The 21,074-nt window shown below is 34.3% G+C and overlaps 1 protein-coding gene across 4 annotated transcripts in view; it reads left to right on the forward strand.

Moving 5' to 3' along the window:
* LOC146993095 (serine/threonine-protein phosphatase Pgam5, mitochondrial-like) overlaps positions 1 to 21,074 on the forward strand; it is a 79,248-nt gene that overhangs the window by 54,658 nt on the left and 3,516 nt on the right. For all 4 annotated transcript variants that reach the window (XM_085807085.1, XM_085807088.1, XM_085807086.1 and 1 more), the window contains one exon: positions 15,312 to 15,445. In XM_085807085.1, the coding sequence (XP_085663211.1) occupies positions 15,312 to 15,445 (134 nt within the window). The remainder of the gene's footprint in view (positions 1 to 15,311; positions 15,446 to 21,074) is intronic.

A 21,074-nucleotide genomic window follows, 5' to 3' on the forward strand; every position in this document is an offset into this window, starting at 1 on the left:
TGGCACTGTTTTCAGCAGTCATGTAATTGTGTGCTTAATAAATTCTTAGATGGAAATTTTATTACATCATTAAATGTAATTTTTTCCTTGAAATGACTAAATATATAAATATTAAAATAGAATTGAAATAAATTTGTGTGTTCTGTTGCATTAATCTTGTATGAAACATGTAATTCGTGAACTTTGATTTCAATTCTTTTATTATATACTTAAATTTCTTTTAAGAGAAAAAGGAGAAATATATTGTATTATTACCCTGTATGTTCCTAGATGTTTAAGCAAGGTATTTTTAGTCCTTTCCATGAGCTTAGTGGTATATTGCATTATTTTAATCTCTTGTCAATTAATTTACTTTTACATATCAACTGTATTTTAATATGATTTGCTTTGTTGATGTGAAAAAACAAGTAATATTGTACATGGTTATCTGCAGAAAGACATCCTTATTCACCCATTTCTCCGTTTTTCATGTGAGCTTATCATAAATATTATGATCTCTAATAAACTTCTTGCATGGCTTAGCAAATAATGCACATTTACGTTTATGCAAAAGTGATATTGATTTGCTGGTTCTCTGCATTGTGTCTCCGTTTGTTATTGTAAACAGGCGCTCTTTTATTTCTTCAGTGTTTCTCTCTATATATGCAGTACATTGAAGTGCCATTGAATTAAGGATACCTTATTTGTAATGAGCTGCTGCTCCTTTGCCCTTGATAACAGCTGCCATTCAACAAATTAACAGAAATGTTCCAGAGCATATAGCTTGCCAAACGTCCTCTACAACCCCCCATAAATTGCTTAAGGATGCTGGTTGTGAACTGCAGGCTTACATGTCTTTTTCTACTGTATCCCAAAGGTATTTAGTGAATAATAGCTAACTGGTATTTGTTACAGGGGAAAATGTCCTGCTACTGCATTTCAGTACGAATAGCAGAAAAAGTATAAAGGGATGCATGTGCTCACCTTTCAGATCTATGTACTATATATTCGATGCAGTGAGGATTCCAAAGGTTTCAAACATTGCCAAGAGAAAATGATGTGAACTATCACCATGGCACCATACAGTTCCAACCCGATGCACTGAATCCATGCCTTCATAAGACTGGTATTATATTTTTAGCCTAGCACATGGGTGATTCTTCAAGGTCCTGTATTTGCTGTTTCAAGAATTATGAATAATTTGTTAATCAAATTTTTTTTTGTTTTTGTTTTTGTTTTTTCAATAACCTCTCTGTCATTTTCTTCACTATCGGTATCAGTTTTTTGTAGGTCTAAAACCGTACTACAGATTTCACCGTCCATTGATTGATGATTGGAGCATTGAAATCGCAATGAAAAACTTCAGTTACATCATCTTCATTTATTACCACTTCTCTGCATTTTTTTATAACATGCATTAATTCGAAAATTTCACCTTTGTTTTGCGATATCCAAACACCTTCAAATTCACGGCTATCATATTCGTCATCCTCACTATGAAATATGGTAGGTGGCCATAAATTATGCTAAGCATTTTTTAAAGTATCTGAAACATACGATGCATCCCATGACAGATTTTATGCTAAAATTATTTTTAAATTCTTGAATAATCTTACAGCTATTCAAGAAATTTAACATAGACCTCAAAAATGCTACTTTATATCTGCATTTCAGTGCGTGCTTTCTTTCAATATCCTTAGGCTAAATGATGGACGTACAATTTGGAGGAAAGACTAATATGGATCCATTATCTTTCACTAAAACTTTAAGTGAAGTATGAACCATACAGTTGTCTACAATCAGACCGATGTTTGCGTTATTGGAAAAACCTGTTGTAAAACATTTTATAGCCTCGAAATTTCACAACAAATTAATAAAGATAAAGAACAAAATGATTCTTCTTACCTTGTATCCAGCGCAGCATCAAGCGAGATCATACCTTATTAACTTGTAATCCAAAATAGGTGTAGACGGAAATTGTAAGATCACAAAAGACATTCTTTATTAATACATGAAAATAGATAAAAAATTCGTTAGTATTCCAAATATATACATTGAAAAAAGGGAGTTATATTATAGAGAGTGTCATATGACTGTCCTTTCCTGAAGGAGTAAGAAAAGTAAGTGTGTTACACAATTAACTCTTTTTCAGGGTTTTCAGTTCATACAGTGTATCGCACTATTGGCGACAGTCCATCACTATATGCATACCAACGGTATTCAAATGTTGCCGAGCCTGGGTATGAAACAATTTTCAAACCAGTCGTTCATTAACCCGTACACCATCCCTGCTGTTTTATTTGCACGATATGTAATGGGGAAATTCTTTAACCCTTTAAATGCTTGAGATCAGCTTTTATTATTATTTTTTTTTTTTTCTGATTATGAAAAGTTTACACTTGTGCATTCCTGCATCATTTGCACATGCTAAATCTGTTAGTCTCTCTTTGGAATCTTTGACGCCAGTTGGATCCTTTTCTGTAGAGGTTGCCAAGTTATTTTGGAGTACATATTGCCAGAAAAGACCTGTTTCATCAGCGGTGTAAATTTTTTCTGGAGATAACTTTTCACTATGAGTGAGTTCAAGGAATTCATCTGCAAATAATTGTTATCAGCTGATGCTTTTTCACATGAAATGTTTAGTTGCTTTATACCATGGCAATTTTTAAATTTGGTTAACCAACCTTTTAGATATATGCACTCAGTTTTTAAGTTCATTTCTTCATGAAATATTTTAGCTCGAGCCATTAGCATTGAACCCATTAATGGCACATCCTTGCTGTGATGCTGTCTGACCCATTCAATCATCACTTTGTCATGATCGTCACCTTTAGCATAGCGAATAAATTTCCTGTTAATCGTTATGATGTCAGAGGCCATTGGGGTGTTGGAGACCACAAAAAATACATAAATTCCTTCTTCTGTTATGTCATATACAGTTGACTTTCTAATGCCATACTCTTTACATAATTTTGAGATGGGTATACCTATATCCATTTTTTGCAGCAATTCCACTTTTTGTGTAATGGACATCGAAACATGCTTTCACTTTGTAGATCCTGCTGCAGCTCCAAAATTAGAAACTCTTTTAAACATAATCGAAAGTTCAAACTTTAATTTTCATAAAATTGCTGTAATAATAACAGCCAACAAAAAATAAGCTGGATCAAATCAAAAAGGTTAAGGAAGAGCACTATCTGCTATATTTACTGAACTTCCTTGGAATCAGTAAAGTATAATTTTAGTCTGGCTTAATAGCATCTACTATACACTATTGGCTATGTTTCATGAGATTGGCAATAAAAGACAAGTTGTTCCGCTAAATTTTGTCTTGCTTCTATTGCAGAGACAATTAAGCCTGAATTGTATTAGTTTAGTTGTTTAATATATTTACGTCTAGTTCTTGCAGGTGCTTAAGGCTTATCTAAATACTGAATAATATACATAGACTCCAACTACTACGGATTCTCCGTAGTTTCTACGGAAATTCATGAAAAACTACGAGCTACGAAAAGTATGGAAAAAACTACGGATTTTACAGAAACAAGAGCAGGAGAACCAGTACACAAAACGGAACCAACTAATTCATCCGATGATTGGCTGAATACTCGTGTTATCATATATCACGTGTTGAGTGCGTTCCTAGTTTTGAAGAATTAGCCAATCGTAGATCAGTAACTCCAACCGTTAACAACTTATCAATAGTTCCACCCAATTGTCTGTCTCCGAGGTTCCTCGCTGATGCGTGTTTAGGCTGCATTCGGCTGCATTGTGTAGTTTACGGCAAGAGCTTAGCGTGTGTCTTGTGAACTGTGAATCAGGTGAAAGATTTTTAATCATAATGCTGCCTCGAACGAAGAAGCCAAAATTATCAAAGCAGAAGTTTAAAGATTCATATTTTTCAGAATTTCCATGCATTAAAGCGTCCGAAATTTCTGTGAATCACGCACACTGCAGTGTATACAACAAAGACTTCTCAGTTGCTCATGGCGGAAAAGATGACTGTAAACGGCATGTGTTTTCTCAAAAGCATATAGAACTTGGCACCGTAAAATCTAAAGAAATAACAAATTTCTTAATAAAAGATGATGAAACAGATCCTATAAAAGCCGAATGCTATTTTGTTCGTTTTTTAATTGAACATAATCTACCGCTTTCTGTTTCGGATCATTCCAAAGAGCTTTTCAAAGCAATGTTTCCGGATTCTGCCATAGCAAAAAATTTTAGCTGCGGTCATACCAAAACTGCTGCTATTGTGAAAACGCTTGCAGAAAATACTGTTGCTGATATTATAAAATCAGTGTGCAGTATATCATTTTCTCTAAGTACTGATGGAAGTAATGATAACAATGATAACAAACTGTACCCATTGGTTATAACATACTACAGTAAAGAAAAGGGAGTGATAATTACTTCATTGATTTCTATTTTAGAATGCACGAATAATACAGGAAAAGGTATTTTTAATTGTATAAATGAAAACTTTAAAAACAAAGGTTTAGAATGGAAAAATTGCTTATCATTTTCTTCAGATAATGCTAGTAATATGATTGGAAAGTTTTAATTTATCAAAATGCATCAACCAAGTATAATCACCCGAGGTTGTCCGTGCCACCTCTTGCATATAGCTGCAAAAAAAGCTACTGAAAAATTAATTGGCTCAGAAATTGAAATGTTGATAATAGATATATATTTTTACTTGGAGAAAAGTTCGAAACGGAAGCATAGCTTCAAAGTTGCTCAACAAATTTTGGGACAGAATGCAAAATCTCATAAAATTTTGAAATATTGCAGTACGAGATGGTTGTCTCTTTTAGAATCTATAACAAGGATTTTGGAACACTGGGATGCTGTGATAAATTTTTTTGGAGATAAACCAGGTAACAGTGAGAATGAAGGAAAGAGATTGCGAAACATTAAAAAAATTTTACAGTCACCGACCACCAAATTGTACTTGTTATTTTTGAAAAATACTTTGCCTTTGTTTATAACAGTAAATATTAATTTGCAACAACAAGCTCCTTATATACATAAATTGAGAAGAGAACTTTTTGAACTTTTAATGAATTTATTTGTTAGATTTGTAAAACCATCAGTAATTTCTAAAGAAAATGAAGATGTTACTCTAACGTCTATTCCATTTCAGAAGTATAGTAAACAAAAAGAAAATGAAAATTTAGTAATTGGTGCGGAAACAAGACTATATTTAAAAAATGCCAAGTTGAATGAAAGTGAAGTGAAATCATTTTTCAATTCTGTGCGAGCTTTTTTTGTAACTGCATGTTCATATATAATTGATAAATTTCCACTGAGTGATCCATTTCTAAAACATGCTGAAGTTGCTGACATCAACTTGAGAACTGAAGTCTCATTTTCATCTGTTCTTTACTTGATGAATACTTTTCCATCCATTATTGATGAAAAATGTCTTAATCAAGTAGAAATTGAATTTTCCATGTATCAAGTAGATGATTAGAAAGAAATTGTAGATTTGCGTATTGATATAGCATGGGGAAAAATTGCCAAATTAAAAAATATGAATGGGTGTATTAAATACAAAGTATTGCCTTCTGTAATGCTTGCTGTCTTAATAATACCTCATTCAAATGCAGCTTGCGAAAGAATTTTTTCTATTGTTAAAAAAAATCAGACGGAATTTCGACCAAATTTAGGTCTTAAAACTCTTGAAGCAGTTTTGATTGAAAAAATAAATATGCAGGCAAATGAAGAACTGTGTTATAAAAAAAATTCTCAAAATCAGAACTTAAGCTTGCTAAGCATGCTACATATAAATCTTTGCATTCATAAATTATGCGTATTTTGTTTAATACTTATATGTATCATTCTTGGTTATTTAAATTTTATTTCCCTGTAGAAATCATATTCAGAATAAAGATATGATTTATAGCTTCTGATTTTTTCTATGATTAGTAGTGATTTGAAGTACTTTTTATTAGTGAATGCTTGAGGAGTTAAAAGAAAATTTCTAATTAAATGTGCATATAATTTACAAGGTATATTTTTAATTATTCAGTTTTATATGTATATGGATTTTAAATGTAATAAAATTGATTACAATTAATTATTAATTTAAAATTAATGAATGGTTAATTACAACATACGCTACGCACACATTTTCAAAGTTGTAAAAATGTCGTTCGCGCGTTGACTACTGACAAGGTTTGCTGAAGGTTGGAGTCTATGTAATATATAAATTCCCACTTATACTTAAGACTTATCAAGGGTCGGTTCTAGATAGCTTACCACCTGTTGCAGTCTCTGCGGGTCCTAAATTCTGCTTCCAAGCGCCTCCCCAAGTTCTAAATTTTGGGTCCGAGTGCTTTCCCTAAAGTCTAAAAAATTTTTCATTCCTTAATGTTGTTGCTCGGTGCTTCTCTAAATTAAATAAAAAGTTTGTCTTCCCTAAATTCTGCTGCCGGTGCGGCTATACGAGCTCTGATGCTGGTTCTCAGTTCATGTGAATAACAAATTGGTTATTCTAAATGTAATCTTTTGGCGTATGAATATCATTAGCAAAATCTATTTTTAGCATATGGAAAGAAAATTTTGTTAAATTTTTCCTCTTGAGCATTTCTTCATGCATTTAACTTAAATATGTAATCATCGACAATGGTATTGTCAAAAGGTTACCATACTCTGTTATCCAACTACTAATATGAAAAATATTGTTTTGCCATCGCTGCATGTGTCATTACTCAAATTGTCATGTGTTGGATATGGTGATGAAAGCAAAATATAACAAATAATGATTCGCTAGTTGGCATCAGGGTATAATATATTAGAAGGTTTAAACTGAATGATAATTCTATGTAAAATATTTCGGTTTGAGTTGTAGGCTAAGCAGATACGCATCTAGCAAGTCAAATTATTTATCACACAAATTTATGATAAAATGATTGTTTCTTCAGAAACCAGGTGTTTCGTTTAGTGCCGATGTGAAATTAGGAATAGGGACCCTCAACGTTTTATCATGCAGAAAAGAAAATCAAATGCGCACGTGTAAATGATATTAAAAAAAATTTCTAAAAAAGGAGGTTGTTGATGGCTTTGAGGTCTGGAGTTTACATCATTCCGGATATTAGACATCCAGATTTCGGACTTTGTATTGTATAACAAGCTTCCAATTTTCTTATATCCATGCCCTTTAAAAAGATGAAGATTTTGCTTCTGCATTAATAATTATATCAGTACCTTCAAGTATTGTTTTTATGCTCTGATATAGTTTCATAAAGTTTGCCCTTTTTTTTTTTCTTAATTCTTCTTAATTACTCTGCTGGCCATTAAAATTGCAGCACCAGGAAGGAATGATCTGATGAATGTAAAAATGAAATGAAACGACGGAAAAGAAGCTGGGATATGCAAATGATTAATACTTCAGCGTATTTACACGGCGCAGGAGGGAAAAATGACATCTGGAGCACTGCATGAAAGTAAAGTTGTGTAGCAAATTTCTGATTCGGAAAGTGCTTTGTAAGGTTGGAGTTGCTGAGAATATCGTGTTATCCCTCGACTAAGAGGAAATGCTTAACAAGCTTTGAAATTCGATAGAGGCAAGATCATTGCCTATCGAAAGTGTAGATTATCTTTGCATGATATTGCTGGTTGCACTAGTCAACATCCAACCGCTGTTGTGCAAATGTGGAATCAATGGATTGTTGATGGTCACTGAACGGCATGCAGGATCTCAACACTCTTCCATGACTGTTGCCCAAGAGGACAGATATGTTGTGAGGTTAGCCCTGCAAAACCGTACAACCAAATCACGGACCATTAGTCAGGAAATGGGCATATTTGCAGCATGCCCAGTATCAGTTCTTAAGGTGTGTCGACCTTCGCAGCAGCGTGGACTGTCGGCAGGTAAACCATTACTTTGGCTTCCCTTGTCAATGCAACATAGAGAGATGGAGATTTTAATGCGCCAAACGACAAAGCTGGGTACAGGAGTGGCCATATGCTGCCTTTTCAAACGAGTCCGAGTTCTACGTGCAGTATTCTGATGGCTGTATATTTGCCTTAAGTGTCCGAGGAGATCGTACATCGCCTGCTTGCATTTGATATCAGTATATGGGCCTTGCACCAGGTGTGTGATAGTGTGGGTAGCCATTGGGTACACAACACACACATCTCTAGTTTGGATCTAGGGTAATTTGAATGCTGAGGGGTACATTTCTGACATTTTATGTCCAGTAGTTGTGTCCTATCTTCGAGGCCCCCAAACGCCATGTTCCAACAATATAATGCAAGGTGGCATATTGCATGTCGTGTTGTGACCTTCCTCGATGCACAGAGTATTAGATTGCTGCCCTGGGCTGCACAGTGTCCAGATCTGTCACCCATTGAAAACATCTGGTCATGGGTTGCTATGAGACTGGCCCACCACCTGTCTCCAGCTAATACGGTTGATGAAGTGTGGCATAGACTTGAAGCAGCATTTAATGAGTTGCCCATTTCTGTCATCTAAGCCCAGTTTGAATCCATGCCTAATGGGGTAAGGGCCGTTTTAGCTGCCATTGGTGGCAGCTGTTTCTACTAATTCTGCAGCCCTGTAAACCTCCAAAATGCTTACAAATTTAATCATTTTATTTTCATACCCTTCTGTTTACACACAATAAATATCTTTTTTGTGTTTGATTTCCTTCATGGTGTTGCACATTTAATGGCCAGCAGTGTAGAACATTCGTCATACAATTCTGAGCAAGCAGAAATGAAAGAACTTTTCTAAATTTTAAACATAAATAAAAAGGCGTAACTGACCTTTCAACTGAGATCACAAATCACTTCTGGATTCTCCACAATGTTATGTTTCATGTAAATCTGTATTTAGTTAAATGACTCCATCTTTTAATCCAATTATTTTATTTAAACTTGCAGACCGTCAGCTCTTTCATGGTTGACTTTTTCTTCAAATATAACAAAGCTGATGTTCCTAATGCATACAAGAGAAACTTATGTTGCTATGTCATGTACGTGAAAAAAACAAAGCTGGCATAGACACAACAGATGTAACATTTGTGTAACACTGTATATCGCTAATTCAATGGCATTTTAGTCTTTAAACATCAGCTATTTTCTGTTGAAAAATTCTCTATGGAAGCCACTATTCTGGAAGGTTTTCCTGTATACTTGAGATCTGAGCTGATAAATCCTTGTTGACCATGGTTCTGTTTTACTTATCTTTCAACTTGTAACTATTTAACAAGTGTTTGAATTTCATTTAACATTGCACAAATAATGTGACTACTTTATTGAATGTTAGAACTTCTTGTTTTTGTTATCTTGTTCAGTATAATTCTGTCATGATATTTACTGAAATTCTCTCCGTTAAACTTCTATGAGGTGGGCTAAGTTAATATAATTGAAGTACTGAAAATACATCATAAAAAAAATTTGTGATAGTGTTGGTGGTCTCGGTGAGCAACTTGATCTTTGAATAATGACATTGACGAAAATTACTAAAATAAAAATAAATAAATTTTCAAGTTTCAAAGAACTTTATATGCAGTTGAAGCAACTTAAGGCCAGTTTACACCTGTCCAAGTAGCGTGCAGCTAGCCTCTTGCTACGACTTCAAGAATGTAAACACTCACTTCATCCAAATAGAAACTTAGGAGAGATAAGTTAGCCATTCCATTTCTACTTTGACCCAGTTGAAAATCTATCCGGGCAGTAACCCAAGTCGTGGTCGCAGAGATGTCATGCCCAACTTTTTCCGTCATATCAAAAATGCTGAAATGGAGCGATAATTTAATTGCATCTTGTGAAGTATTATGGGATACTTCACTACCTGAATGTTACAACAATTGTTTACTAATACATAAACATAACGTGGATATAACTACTGATGAGAATGGATTTAGGTTTTTTGATAATGTAGAAAAAACAGAGAAGAAAATTAAATTAGGGTATCGAATGCAAAATATTTATTTTAAACATATTTGTTTTTAAATTTTCTTTAATCAAAAAACAATTAAATTATATATTATTCAACTACCCAATAAAATACAGTTTTTCATTAAAAAATTAATGAAAGGGCAAACATTTGATTTTGTTGATATAAATTTCAAAAACCAGTTTTACTCATGGCCAATTTCACCTAATATATTTTGAAATTTTGTTTATAGACTTTCCTTTCTAATTGAATAACAAATTAGATTTTATTTACAAACGATCAGTCGGAAGTTTGAAATAAAAATTGCTGACATATGAGCCTATTACTAATGTGTTAAAATTTGAGGGTGTTGGAGAGTTCAAGCTTAATAATTTTCGCTGAGCCTCATACACAGAAAATGGCCTCAAGCACTTCTGGAATAAATATGCTAATTGTGCATTTTGGCACTCGAAATAAATATTGCAGAGACCTGTAGGAGTCTCCCATCCCTAGAAACAGAAGCACTATCTGCATTTTAATATTGCTGGCAAAGCATCTCGAAAGAACGTATCTTTTTTTTTCCCAGCTGAATAAGCAGAATGAGCATTTCCAATAAAGTTTCAAATTATTCTTCACCCATACTGATGAAGTTTTTGTAACTTTGGATATCCTCACTCCAAATTTCATTTAAAAGTGGATTTAATGCTCCCAATTCATCACGGTGAGCTACCCAGTCACATTTACATTTCCTTTACATTCCCCCCCTCCCAGATCAAAAATTAATTCATTGGAAACTGCTTCGCAAACTTCAAGCACAGCAACTTGCATGTTGGTATCCATTTTGCAGACAAACGGAGACAAGTTGTCAGTCTGGCTCTCATTGGTGTAATTAATCTTATCAAATTGCAGGTCCATTCGCTCACTTGGTTTGAGACGCTCAGACAAGGGGCTCGCAGAAAGTCACTCGGAGAAGTGTAAACCGGCCACTGAACTTATAAACTTCAGTCAAAATTTTCAAAAGTGCACGTGAATTCATTGCATGTTTTGTCAGTAGTTGTACTGAGTAGCTGCGTTTAACATGAATGTTTTAAGGATTGCATATCCCTGCCAAATGAAAGACTGCTGTATTTTAAAATGGACAAAAATTTCACTTCATCAGTTACATCCTAATTGACCAATAATATGCTCTGCCACTGACAAGTACTGTTATTTCGGTGTAGTAATATCATCCTACTACTTAGGATAATTCAACATTCATATAATAGTTTTTTTCTTTTGTATCTGTAAATTTTTTGGAGTAAGCTTTTTGTATTTTTTGTAGATATAGCATGATACTGACCATAAGCAGTGATTATAAAGACATGTATTTCAAATATACTGCTGTAATTGAATGTTTCCTCTGTATTATGTATGGTCAAACTAGTACTTACATGTTGCACTCTTCTATCTTGGAAATGACTGAAAGTAGTTTGATTATTATCTAATATATACAAATTTTCATGATAGCAACTGAAAATTTTTTTACACAGCTTATAAAAATATCTGGCTGTAACGAAAGTTTTCTGCCAAAAATCGTTCTTAATAAAGTTAAGGAAAGAAAAAACATGAAATACCTTTAATGCGGTAGTAATCACCACCCAAATCGAAGATTTTCTGCCAAAGTTTTCATAGTTTTTGAAAGCCTTCGGCCTGGAAATTGATGGCCAAGAGTCCAGTTATTTTGGACATCCTGTGCACAATGGATGATAGCACCAGCAAGATGTAGCTGCAGGTGTGAAAAAAAGGTTGAAGTTCGAAGGAGCAATGTGGGCTCTAAATGGTGAGTATGGCAAAAGGTCCCATTCGAGTCCATAGAGAGTTCAGCTGGTAAATGCAAACACATATGGTCTTGTATTATTCCTCATAAATCCACTTTTCATCATAAGTGACAATCCAGTCCAGAATTTTGTCCTTGCATTAGTAATTGAGCAGATTAGTGCAGGCCTGAACACGTCTGTCCTAATCTGCTTGAGTCAGCGCATGCAGCAGCCAGTAATTGAACTTGTATGTCAAGTTCATGTGATGCATAGCGACAAATGGGCATGGCACTGATGTCTAACTACTTGGCAAGCTCTTGAGTGGTTGTATTCTGATCTTCCACAAGTTCTTGCTGGTGGGCCTCATCGACATCAGTCGGCTGTCCAGAGTGCTGTGCTTCTTGAATGTCATAGTCCTTGTTTTTGAACTTCCGGTGCCAAATCTTTGCAATGTATCATATGATACAACATTAGTACCTAAAACTGTACACATGATTTGGTGACATTCTGTACCTGAGTTTTTGCAATAGAACTGGAAGTAAATGATACTTCTAATCTGATAGCATGATAGTTCCATTTAGACACCTCGTACTTAATGATAATGGTATTTATTTACTAGTTTCACTACACAGTGTTCTAAAGCAATTTTCTTTCTTTCAAATGCCAAAAATCATTTGACAAAACATGATTAAACACACGATCACTAACTGTTTGTGCAGGTGATATTTGCAGCAGTGGGAAACTTTCATTAAAATCCAATATTTCTTTTCTCTTTTCTGTATTTTATGCATGGTGTCTGTCAAGGAAAAAGCCACACCATAAAAAAGCAAATGCAAATTTGTTTAGGAGTGCATATGTGCAAGTTATGCAAATGATTACATTTTTATGCCAATCAGATGATTAACATACAGGATAAGCACCCAAACAATACACACAAATTTTGGTAGCATCCCAGCTACTGCTGCTTCTAAATATGGTAAAGGAATCAGTAAAGGTCATACCATTAAAACATCACAAATGAGCAACTTCACAAGAGCTTCCATATTAGACCTCCATACTGTAGATTGATGCCAAAGATGTTCCAGATTTGGCAAAAGTGAAGAAAGGTGCAGTGCCATATGGGGTGTATAGCACAGATACAAATCTGAGCTCTGTAATTGCCTTATCCATCATGCTATATCTGACTTATAGCCCACAACTGGAGATATTTTGTGTTGTGTGTAAGATATTTCTGTTTCTCTAATTTCAACATGGGCTGCTTCACAGTGACTGTTTGATGCAGGTTTGATATCTTAGTTGTCCTTTAGGAGAGCTTCCATTTATACTGAACTATTGTCATGAACGTTTGCAATGGTAATCTTATCATAGTTACTTGGAATGTTGAATGGGGCAATGTGATCTTCAATGATGAATCTTGCTTTTGCCTCACAAATGATGTTCAGTGTCTGTGTCTTTGAGCACTGCATGCTCACTGTCTAGATGACTGAACCATTTTCGAGAAACACAAGGCCAGTTAATATGAAATAACAATTTGTAAAGAGTGTTTTAGCTCTAGTATGTATTATGCATTACAGTCACATTAACAAGTAGCTGCTGTACTGATAACACAGTGCAGCTGCATCTTCTTCAGTATTCTGAGGACATTGAAAATGTAATTTTTCAACATGACTAAAATATAGGCCTCAGTTAGCCTATATTTTAGGGTGGTCCGTGGATTATTGCCAAGTTTTTTTTTTCATTTATGGTAACCTGAGTAATTGAATGTTATGGAAACCATATCATGATGTGATTGGTTGCGTTATTGCGGTGAATTTGACTGATGGGAAAATTTTTGTAAGGGCTTATTTCTGCATTGGATATCAGTTAGGAAGTACGTTGCGTATTGTGTGCTTTGCATTGTAAAATGGCTGCTAGTGGTAAACTGGGTGTTTGATAGTATGGACCGAGACACCGGATTGACCAGTTTTACTGTTATGTTTTACTGTGACCAGTTTTACTTTGTGTTATGTTAATAACAGGACCAGAATTTTTTTTTTTTTTTTTTTTTTTTTTTTTTTTGGGAGGGGTTGAGGACAGAAGAAAAGGAACTTTGTTGGATGTAATTCATGGGAATTATAAGTGTCCTGTTTGTACGAATGAAATTTGTATGGTCGAACAGATCGTTCAGATGGCTTTGTCGCAAGAAAGGTTCAAATGTTCACCAAATAAAGCATTCCATTTGAAAGGGAACATGGTTTGAGGAAAGATTTTTGGATGCTGTTAAGGAATTTTGCGTACCACGGACTGAAGACACAGAAATTTCTAAATAAGGTAAGTGGATATTTCCTTTGTGTAGTGTGTAGATGCGATAAGATGTATTTCCCTTTTATGTTATTTCATTGTTTGATTTAAAATGCATTTTATTGAGAATATATATTTGTTTGGCTCTAGTGTAGAATTGGGTGCTCCTTCGAATTTTAAGTGAAAATGGGGTGATGTGTCCATGGACAAAGTCAAGTCAGTGCGCAGTGCCGAGTTTATGCAATTCTCTGATGTTTTTTTAAGTGCAAACAGATTGATGTGTTCATGGACACCGAGTTTGTGCCATTCTTTGACTTGTTATTTTGGTTTTGTGAAGCAACCATCTTGAAATTGTGCCTTGCTGGTTAATTGCCAGTTTTCGCCAAGGGGCACCCTTAAATATATTTTTACCATGGCCTTATACTGTTCTACTGACCATGAATGTGCTGAAAGGCCTGTAAGTGCGTTTTTGGCCATGCCGATCTTTTGCCAATCAAGCATATATGGGACATGGTTGAGCTTTGGGTAAGTACTCTCTTCTATGAAACAAAGATGGATTGTGAGGCCACCTGAACAGTACGTGATAAATGATATTACAAGTATGATCCATATACTTATTGGTTCGATGCAATGACATGATCAAGACTATATTGCAGGAAATGGGTTATTGTTGTACAACTTTGAAAATCAAAACATTTAAGTGCTTCATTGTCTATGCACAAAGTTAGGTCTTTTTTTTTTTAATCATTCTTTTATGGTGTGACATTTTCTTTGTCAGGCAGTGTATTATGTGTGGTAGTATTTTATATGAATTTCATTTTGCTGTTGGAAGTACTTGTGTGCTGCAATAGATTATATAAGACTTTTGAATAATGTTCATTCAGTCGCAATTTGATTTGCAGAAATGGAATGAGTATTTTGCATTAAATTTTGATAATTTTATAAATACAAAATAGTTTTATTCAGAAATGCTTCCAATGAGGCTCCTCTTTAGGACAGCATGAGTTTTTGGGTATAGTAGAAAATTTACCTTCGTAGTTAACAATATTTACCGTATTTGACGGCATATAAGACGCACCGTTATTTAGAAGGCCACACACATGTAGATGTAGAAAAAGTTATGTGTGTCTAGACCTTTATCCGGGCTAAAAATAGCATTCAGTATTGAAAGTTAACCTGCGTCCTTCACATATAAGACGCAGGTAACTTTTTTGAGACCAAATTTAGGAAAAAAAAGTGTGTCTTATATGCCGTCAAATACGGTATTTCTTCAAAGAATTATATCTTTTTTCACATATAAAAAATTTGCATGTAAAATCTAGTTTACCAATTTTAACTATAAAATCTCAAGAGTGATACATTTTTAGGAGTGTCCCATTCCTGAAAAACGACTCAATTTTGCTTTCAAGAAATTCTTCCATAGACCTTCTTCATCTGCTACATCTGATAGCTATGAAATAATGGTTACACATGCTGCTGTCATTCGATACTTCATCTGCAAGTAAGACTAAAATACCTGTTGTACTATCACATTTGATATCAAGTGATATGTATTTGTAATAATTGTAATGTGATCGAAACTGAGAAAAACCATACAAAAATGCATTTTTCTAAATAGTGTCTAACAACATGTATATTTTATTATAAAGCTCAGAATGATCTCCTTTTAATATAAATTGTTATGAAAATATTGTACAACATCAAAATACATTTTTTGATAAACGACATATTCATTTTTCATCTTTTTCTTTTGAATTTAGAATGAAGTGTAGAGTTAAACAGGAAGGCCTAATGTAAAACATTTGCTTGAAAAATTTGCAGAAATATTGGTAACTAAACCTGCAAGTTCAATAATTAAAATTCTTTCACCCAATAAAGAATTTGTAATCGCCAAAGAAGCAAATTTGTTTTATAGTTGCTGTGTAACTTTTGGGAAGTATGTAATTTCTATCAGAAATTTGGACTGAAATGTGATAAGAGTTAATAATATTTTGTATTTAACTTGATAAAAGTAAATGAATATTTTATGCTCAGAGGTGGCACTACAGGAAGTTAAATTGTGCGTTTATTGAAACTTCATGGCCTTATTTTTGAAAGTATTTTCATAAATTTTTCTGCCGTATTTTGAGAAGTAGGAATTTCATGTATGTAAGCTGTGGGCAGTTTTGCTTTTCTGAAAAATTCAAATCGTGCTTTCTTGATATCAGTATTAATTTTCAAATGCTTTACTTTAAAGATGCTGATATCATTCCCATGTTGGGAACAGGGTTCATAGGACCTGTAAAAATTCTTAGGTTCTTTTTAAACAGTTTTTGATCCTTAAAATTCTTAATTTTGGTCAGAATTTGTAAATGGTCCCAGATTCTTCTCATTTGACATCTGTTCCGTTCCTGTAACTGCCATTCTGGAATGTTAATTGGATGAATATAAAATTTAAATCTCACCAATCATAAATTGCAAACTGGTATAAACAAAGAGAAGCAATTGGTCATCCCAGCATGAGTGTTTCCTAGTGCCTGATTGGCCCACCAGCGGCCGAGCGGTAAAGTCGCTGAACACTGGTAGTTCGGTCCGAGGTTCGAATCCCGGGAACGGGCTGGCTGCATGGTTGTTTTCGTGGTTTTCCCCATGTGTAACGTGTATACGAGCCAGTTTCCCTTAGAAAGTCCTCCACGAAGGCATCCCTCCCCTTAGGCAGATAGCCCTAGTGTGCTTTGCCATAATTAAATACACCACCACACCTAGTGCCTGATTGATTGTTTGCCTTACCTTTCAAAGCAAATATGACCATTAAAAGTAATGTCTTTATTGAAAAGCATTTCTTGGACTTCAACCTTGATCTTACAGCCATGCCTTGACCTACTGTGGTGAAAACATATCTTCAGACTTTAAAAAAAAAAGGTCTGCATTCCCTCACTGCTTGCAATGAATCTGGAAGTTCTGCAGGGGTGTAGACAAAATGTGCACCACTTTTGCCCGAGGCACTGCAATGTTTCCCTTGCATCGCTTTACAGAGAGACCAAACTTGTGTTAGCCATATTTTCCATTATTTTTCATTAATTTTGATTTTTATTTCTTAAAATAATAGTTCCTTCACTTTTTCTCTATATTTCTATTTCAGTTGTTTATCTAGTTCCATTTAAATTACATTTTTAATATTTTTTTCTTATTTTAATCTAATTTTTGTTCTCAGTTTCATTTTTTAAAATGCCATTTTATTCTTAGTTCTTTCAAATCACAAGAATTTTATGCTATTGTGTTGGATCTGTATGCGATTATTCTTGTACATTTTTTGCATTTGTTGCTGCCTGTCACAAGTTTGTTACATTTAGCTTCTGAGCATTTGCATTTGATGGCGTTTATTTTTTCTGTTTGTGACCGTTAGTATCAAACACAGGAACATGAGGGAAGGCTGTACAGTCTTATACGTTAATGAAGAAAAAGTTGTGATCTCGAAGAAATTTCGTGGCAAATCGACGAGTTCTTACTGATAGTTTTCAAAATAAAAATATTTTTATTAAACAAGCAAACTGATGGTAACAATGGTTCAAGTTTGAATGACCCCTTTTTTTATTACATATTGCCTAAACTTTCGCATGAAAAGCTGTCACTCCGTTCTTTTGTAACACCCATGAGAGAACTTGAGATCTCCACCCCGCCTCCCATTTTGTTAATGACTCGTGTAGAAAATTTTTGTTTAAGCCTGAGCAGTTGAATTACCAAGAACTCCCACGAAAAGACAATCTTCATCTTGAGAAAAGTATGTCTTTTGTTTGCTTCCAAACAAAGAATTTTTGTGACAGGCCCCTTTACTCTTGCGGAGGCCTAAAACTTCTTTATCGAAACTACTAATTTTAATTGACCGGAAAATACAAAAAATTCTCTTCTTATATGTTTACAGCTTCCTTCATCTGACCCTTAGCATGAAACAACACTTACAAAAGGAGTCGCAGTACAAGTGCATTGGTTCACTTTATTTGCTCTTTCTTTGAGCTCAAAGAATGTTATATGAAACTAAGATTAAAAGTTTATAATAAATCTGCTCCTTATTTAAATGTTTTCAAGTTATATTTTGTGCATAGCACATGTGGTAGAGGAAAAAAATTAATTGCAGTTTAGGAAGATATTGAACTGTTTAATGCATGTTGTATTCTGAACTTTCAACTTCAAAATAGTTACTAACTATGCATACACAATGTGAAAAAATATTAGGAAAGGAAAAATTAAGTTTAGAAAGATGATGAATCATTTAAAGCAGGTTGTATCATTTGAAGAATCAGTGAAATGCAACAAATTGTATCATACTGGGAAAACAAAATTATTCAGAAATTATTAACTATTATCCATAAACATAGTTGTGCTGTTATAATTGTTGTAAACTGTGACATTATTGCATAAAAATTATTCATGCAGGCAGTTGCTTTAATGCGTATTTGAGGGTCTTGTTTGTCTTAAGAAGTGGTCATATTAAAGAATAATACTGTAATTCTTACTTCTTCAATCGCCAGACAGCCCAGGATGGCCCTTGCCTTCCTCAGAATTGAATTCCAAGCTCTTCTATTCCAGACCATGAACATCCAATTGGTTATTTTTAAAATTCTTTAGTCTTTCCAAACAGTCCAGCCACCTAAGTCTACGTCTCCCTCTTTTTTGGGTGCCGAATGGTCTGGTCGAGATCTTTTTAGTTACTCGATTTTCATCCATTCTGCAAAGGTGTCCTGTCCATTTAATTCTCTGAATCCTTATATATTTTACTGTGTCTATTTCTTTAAATGATTTATAGAGTTCAGGGTTAGTTCTTCTTCTCCAAATATTGTTAGATTTTATGCCACCAAAAATACTTCTCAAAATTTTTCTTTCAAAGACAGAAATGATACTTTTAGCTTTTACTGTCATTGCCCAGGTCTCAGCAGAGTATGTAAGAATGGTTCTAATTAAGCTTTTGTAAATTAAAATCTTCATTTTTCTGCAGTATTTTTTTAAGTATTTTTTTGGGACCGAAAAAAAATCGGTTAGCATCTGTGACTCTACTACGGATCTCAGGCATTAAATCATTGAGAGTATTAACTTCTGATCCTAAATATTTAAATTTGCTTACAGTTTCAAATTTGTAATTCCCAATTTCAAAATAGCGGCTGCTGTTATTACCACGTGGCATGTATTTAGTTTTATTTTGGTTGATTACTAAATGCATTTTGCTGGCTGCAGCCTCTAGAGATGTAAAAGTCTCTCTAACTGACTCGGTAATGCGTGTCAATATCGTCAGCAAACACAAAAATCTGAACAGACTTTGTAAAGATAGTTCCAAGAGTATTAATGTTGGAGTCTTTTATGATTTTTTGGAGGGAAGGTTAAAAAGCAAGCAGGCCAGTGCATCATCCTGTCTGAGCCCATTTGAAACAACAATAGGCTCAGAAAGATATTCTGGTCCTAAGTTTTGTCTCAGTAATAGTAATGGTGACCAAATTTATAACTTTTTCAGGTATTGCAAATTCTCTCATAGCTTTAATTAAATATTTTCTCTTTTCCTGAATCGTAGGTAGTCTTAAAATCAACAAAATAGTGGTGCATTGCAGTGTCATATTCGTTAGTTTTTTCCAAAATTTGCCTAAGGTTCTGCTGTAGATCTTCCTTTGCGGAAACTTCATTGATAATCACCTACAATATTTTCTGTATAAGTTACTAGTCTACTAAAACGTATGTTGGAAAATAGTGTGTAGAAAACACAAAGGAGACTGATTCCTCTGTAGTCGGTACATTCCAAAATGTCTTTTTTTTTTTGTGTGTGTGTATAGGACAGATGATGCTCAGTTTCCAATCTTCGGGTAAAGTAATCGAGTCAGGGCTTGGTGCCTTGTTATTTTTTAGCTTTTTAATTCCTTCTTTAACTTCTGACAAAGATAGTGGTGGGATACTATCGGTGTTTACAGAGGTAGTTGGATAGATTGAAGGCCCATCCTGCATATGGTCATTCAACAACTTACTAAAGTGCTCATTCCACCTATAGAGTACCTCTTTCCTATCATTTAGGATGATGTTGTTTTTGTCTCTAGGCAGTAGTTCATCATCAGGCAGTAGTTCTAGGCTTAAAATATTTGCAGCCAAGATTAATTTCACAATAGAAAGCACGGCTTTCACTTGACCCCCTCATATGTTCAACATCCTTAAATAGGTCGTTGTGAAAAAGTCTTTTCTTAAGTCGATAGATCTTCTCCTGTTTTCTAGATCTCTTATATTCCTCAACAGAGAGTCTTGAATGTCGCTTTTGGACCATATTTTTATAAGCAGATCTTTTTGCCTGTGTTACAAGGAAGCATTCATTATCAAACAAATCCCTTGGTTTGGGTTTTTCCACATATCCCAGTGTGTTGTCAGCTGAGCATATGATCGAGTCTTTGCGCAAACTCCATTTATTTTCCATGGTTTCCAGTTCGGCCATGTTTTTAAATCTTAGTTCTTGTAATTCTTACTATCAACGCTTAATTGTTTTCTTAGAAATAGTGGCTATTTTTAGAAGTGTTGTCATAGGGAACTGGTTGATATGAAATATTACATTGTGTATTTTGTAATACGATTAAGCACAGCAGTTTCTAACATATGCAGATGGTCCTCATTCATTATCTGAAATCAAACATCGATTTTCTTCTTTCTTTGAATTTCAAGCGAAAATTGATAAACAGATTTTTAAATTTCATCACTCATTTTTCAATGGTGAATATTTGCTTTTCTGTATGAGAAAAAGTGAAAATATTTGGGTTCCCTGAGAATGAGGGTGTGTATGTACATCTACGCTGCATCGTTTGCAGACATTTAGCTGACGACAGTAGTTATCAGACATGGACGTTTAGCCGACAATGTCTACATGCAGTCCCTAAAGAAAAAAAAGCGCCACAATATTTTGGTAAAATTTGCTCATGTTTGTCTGTTAAAAGGCTATTTCCAGGATATGCAGTGGGAAGGTTTATGGGATAAATACCACATTTTCACTTTATTTGTGATGCTAAAGAGACTATAGATTTTAAAATTAATCATAAAAGCAACCTAATTTTGAAATCAGTTTCGAGAGCAATCAGACAAAGGTCTTTCTATTTCAGAAGGGAGAAAGAAAATTTCTAGGAATGAGAGGAGAG

Source organism: Stegodyphus dumicola, chromosome X1 (genome assembly GCF_044657685.1).
Source record: "Stegodyphus dumicola isolate Sdum_Otavi_A_Nest chromosome X1, ASM4465768v1".
NCBI classification, from domain to species: Eukaryota; Metazoa; Arthropoda; class Arachnida; order Araneae; family Eresidae; genus Stegodyphus; species Stegodyphus dumicola.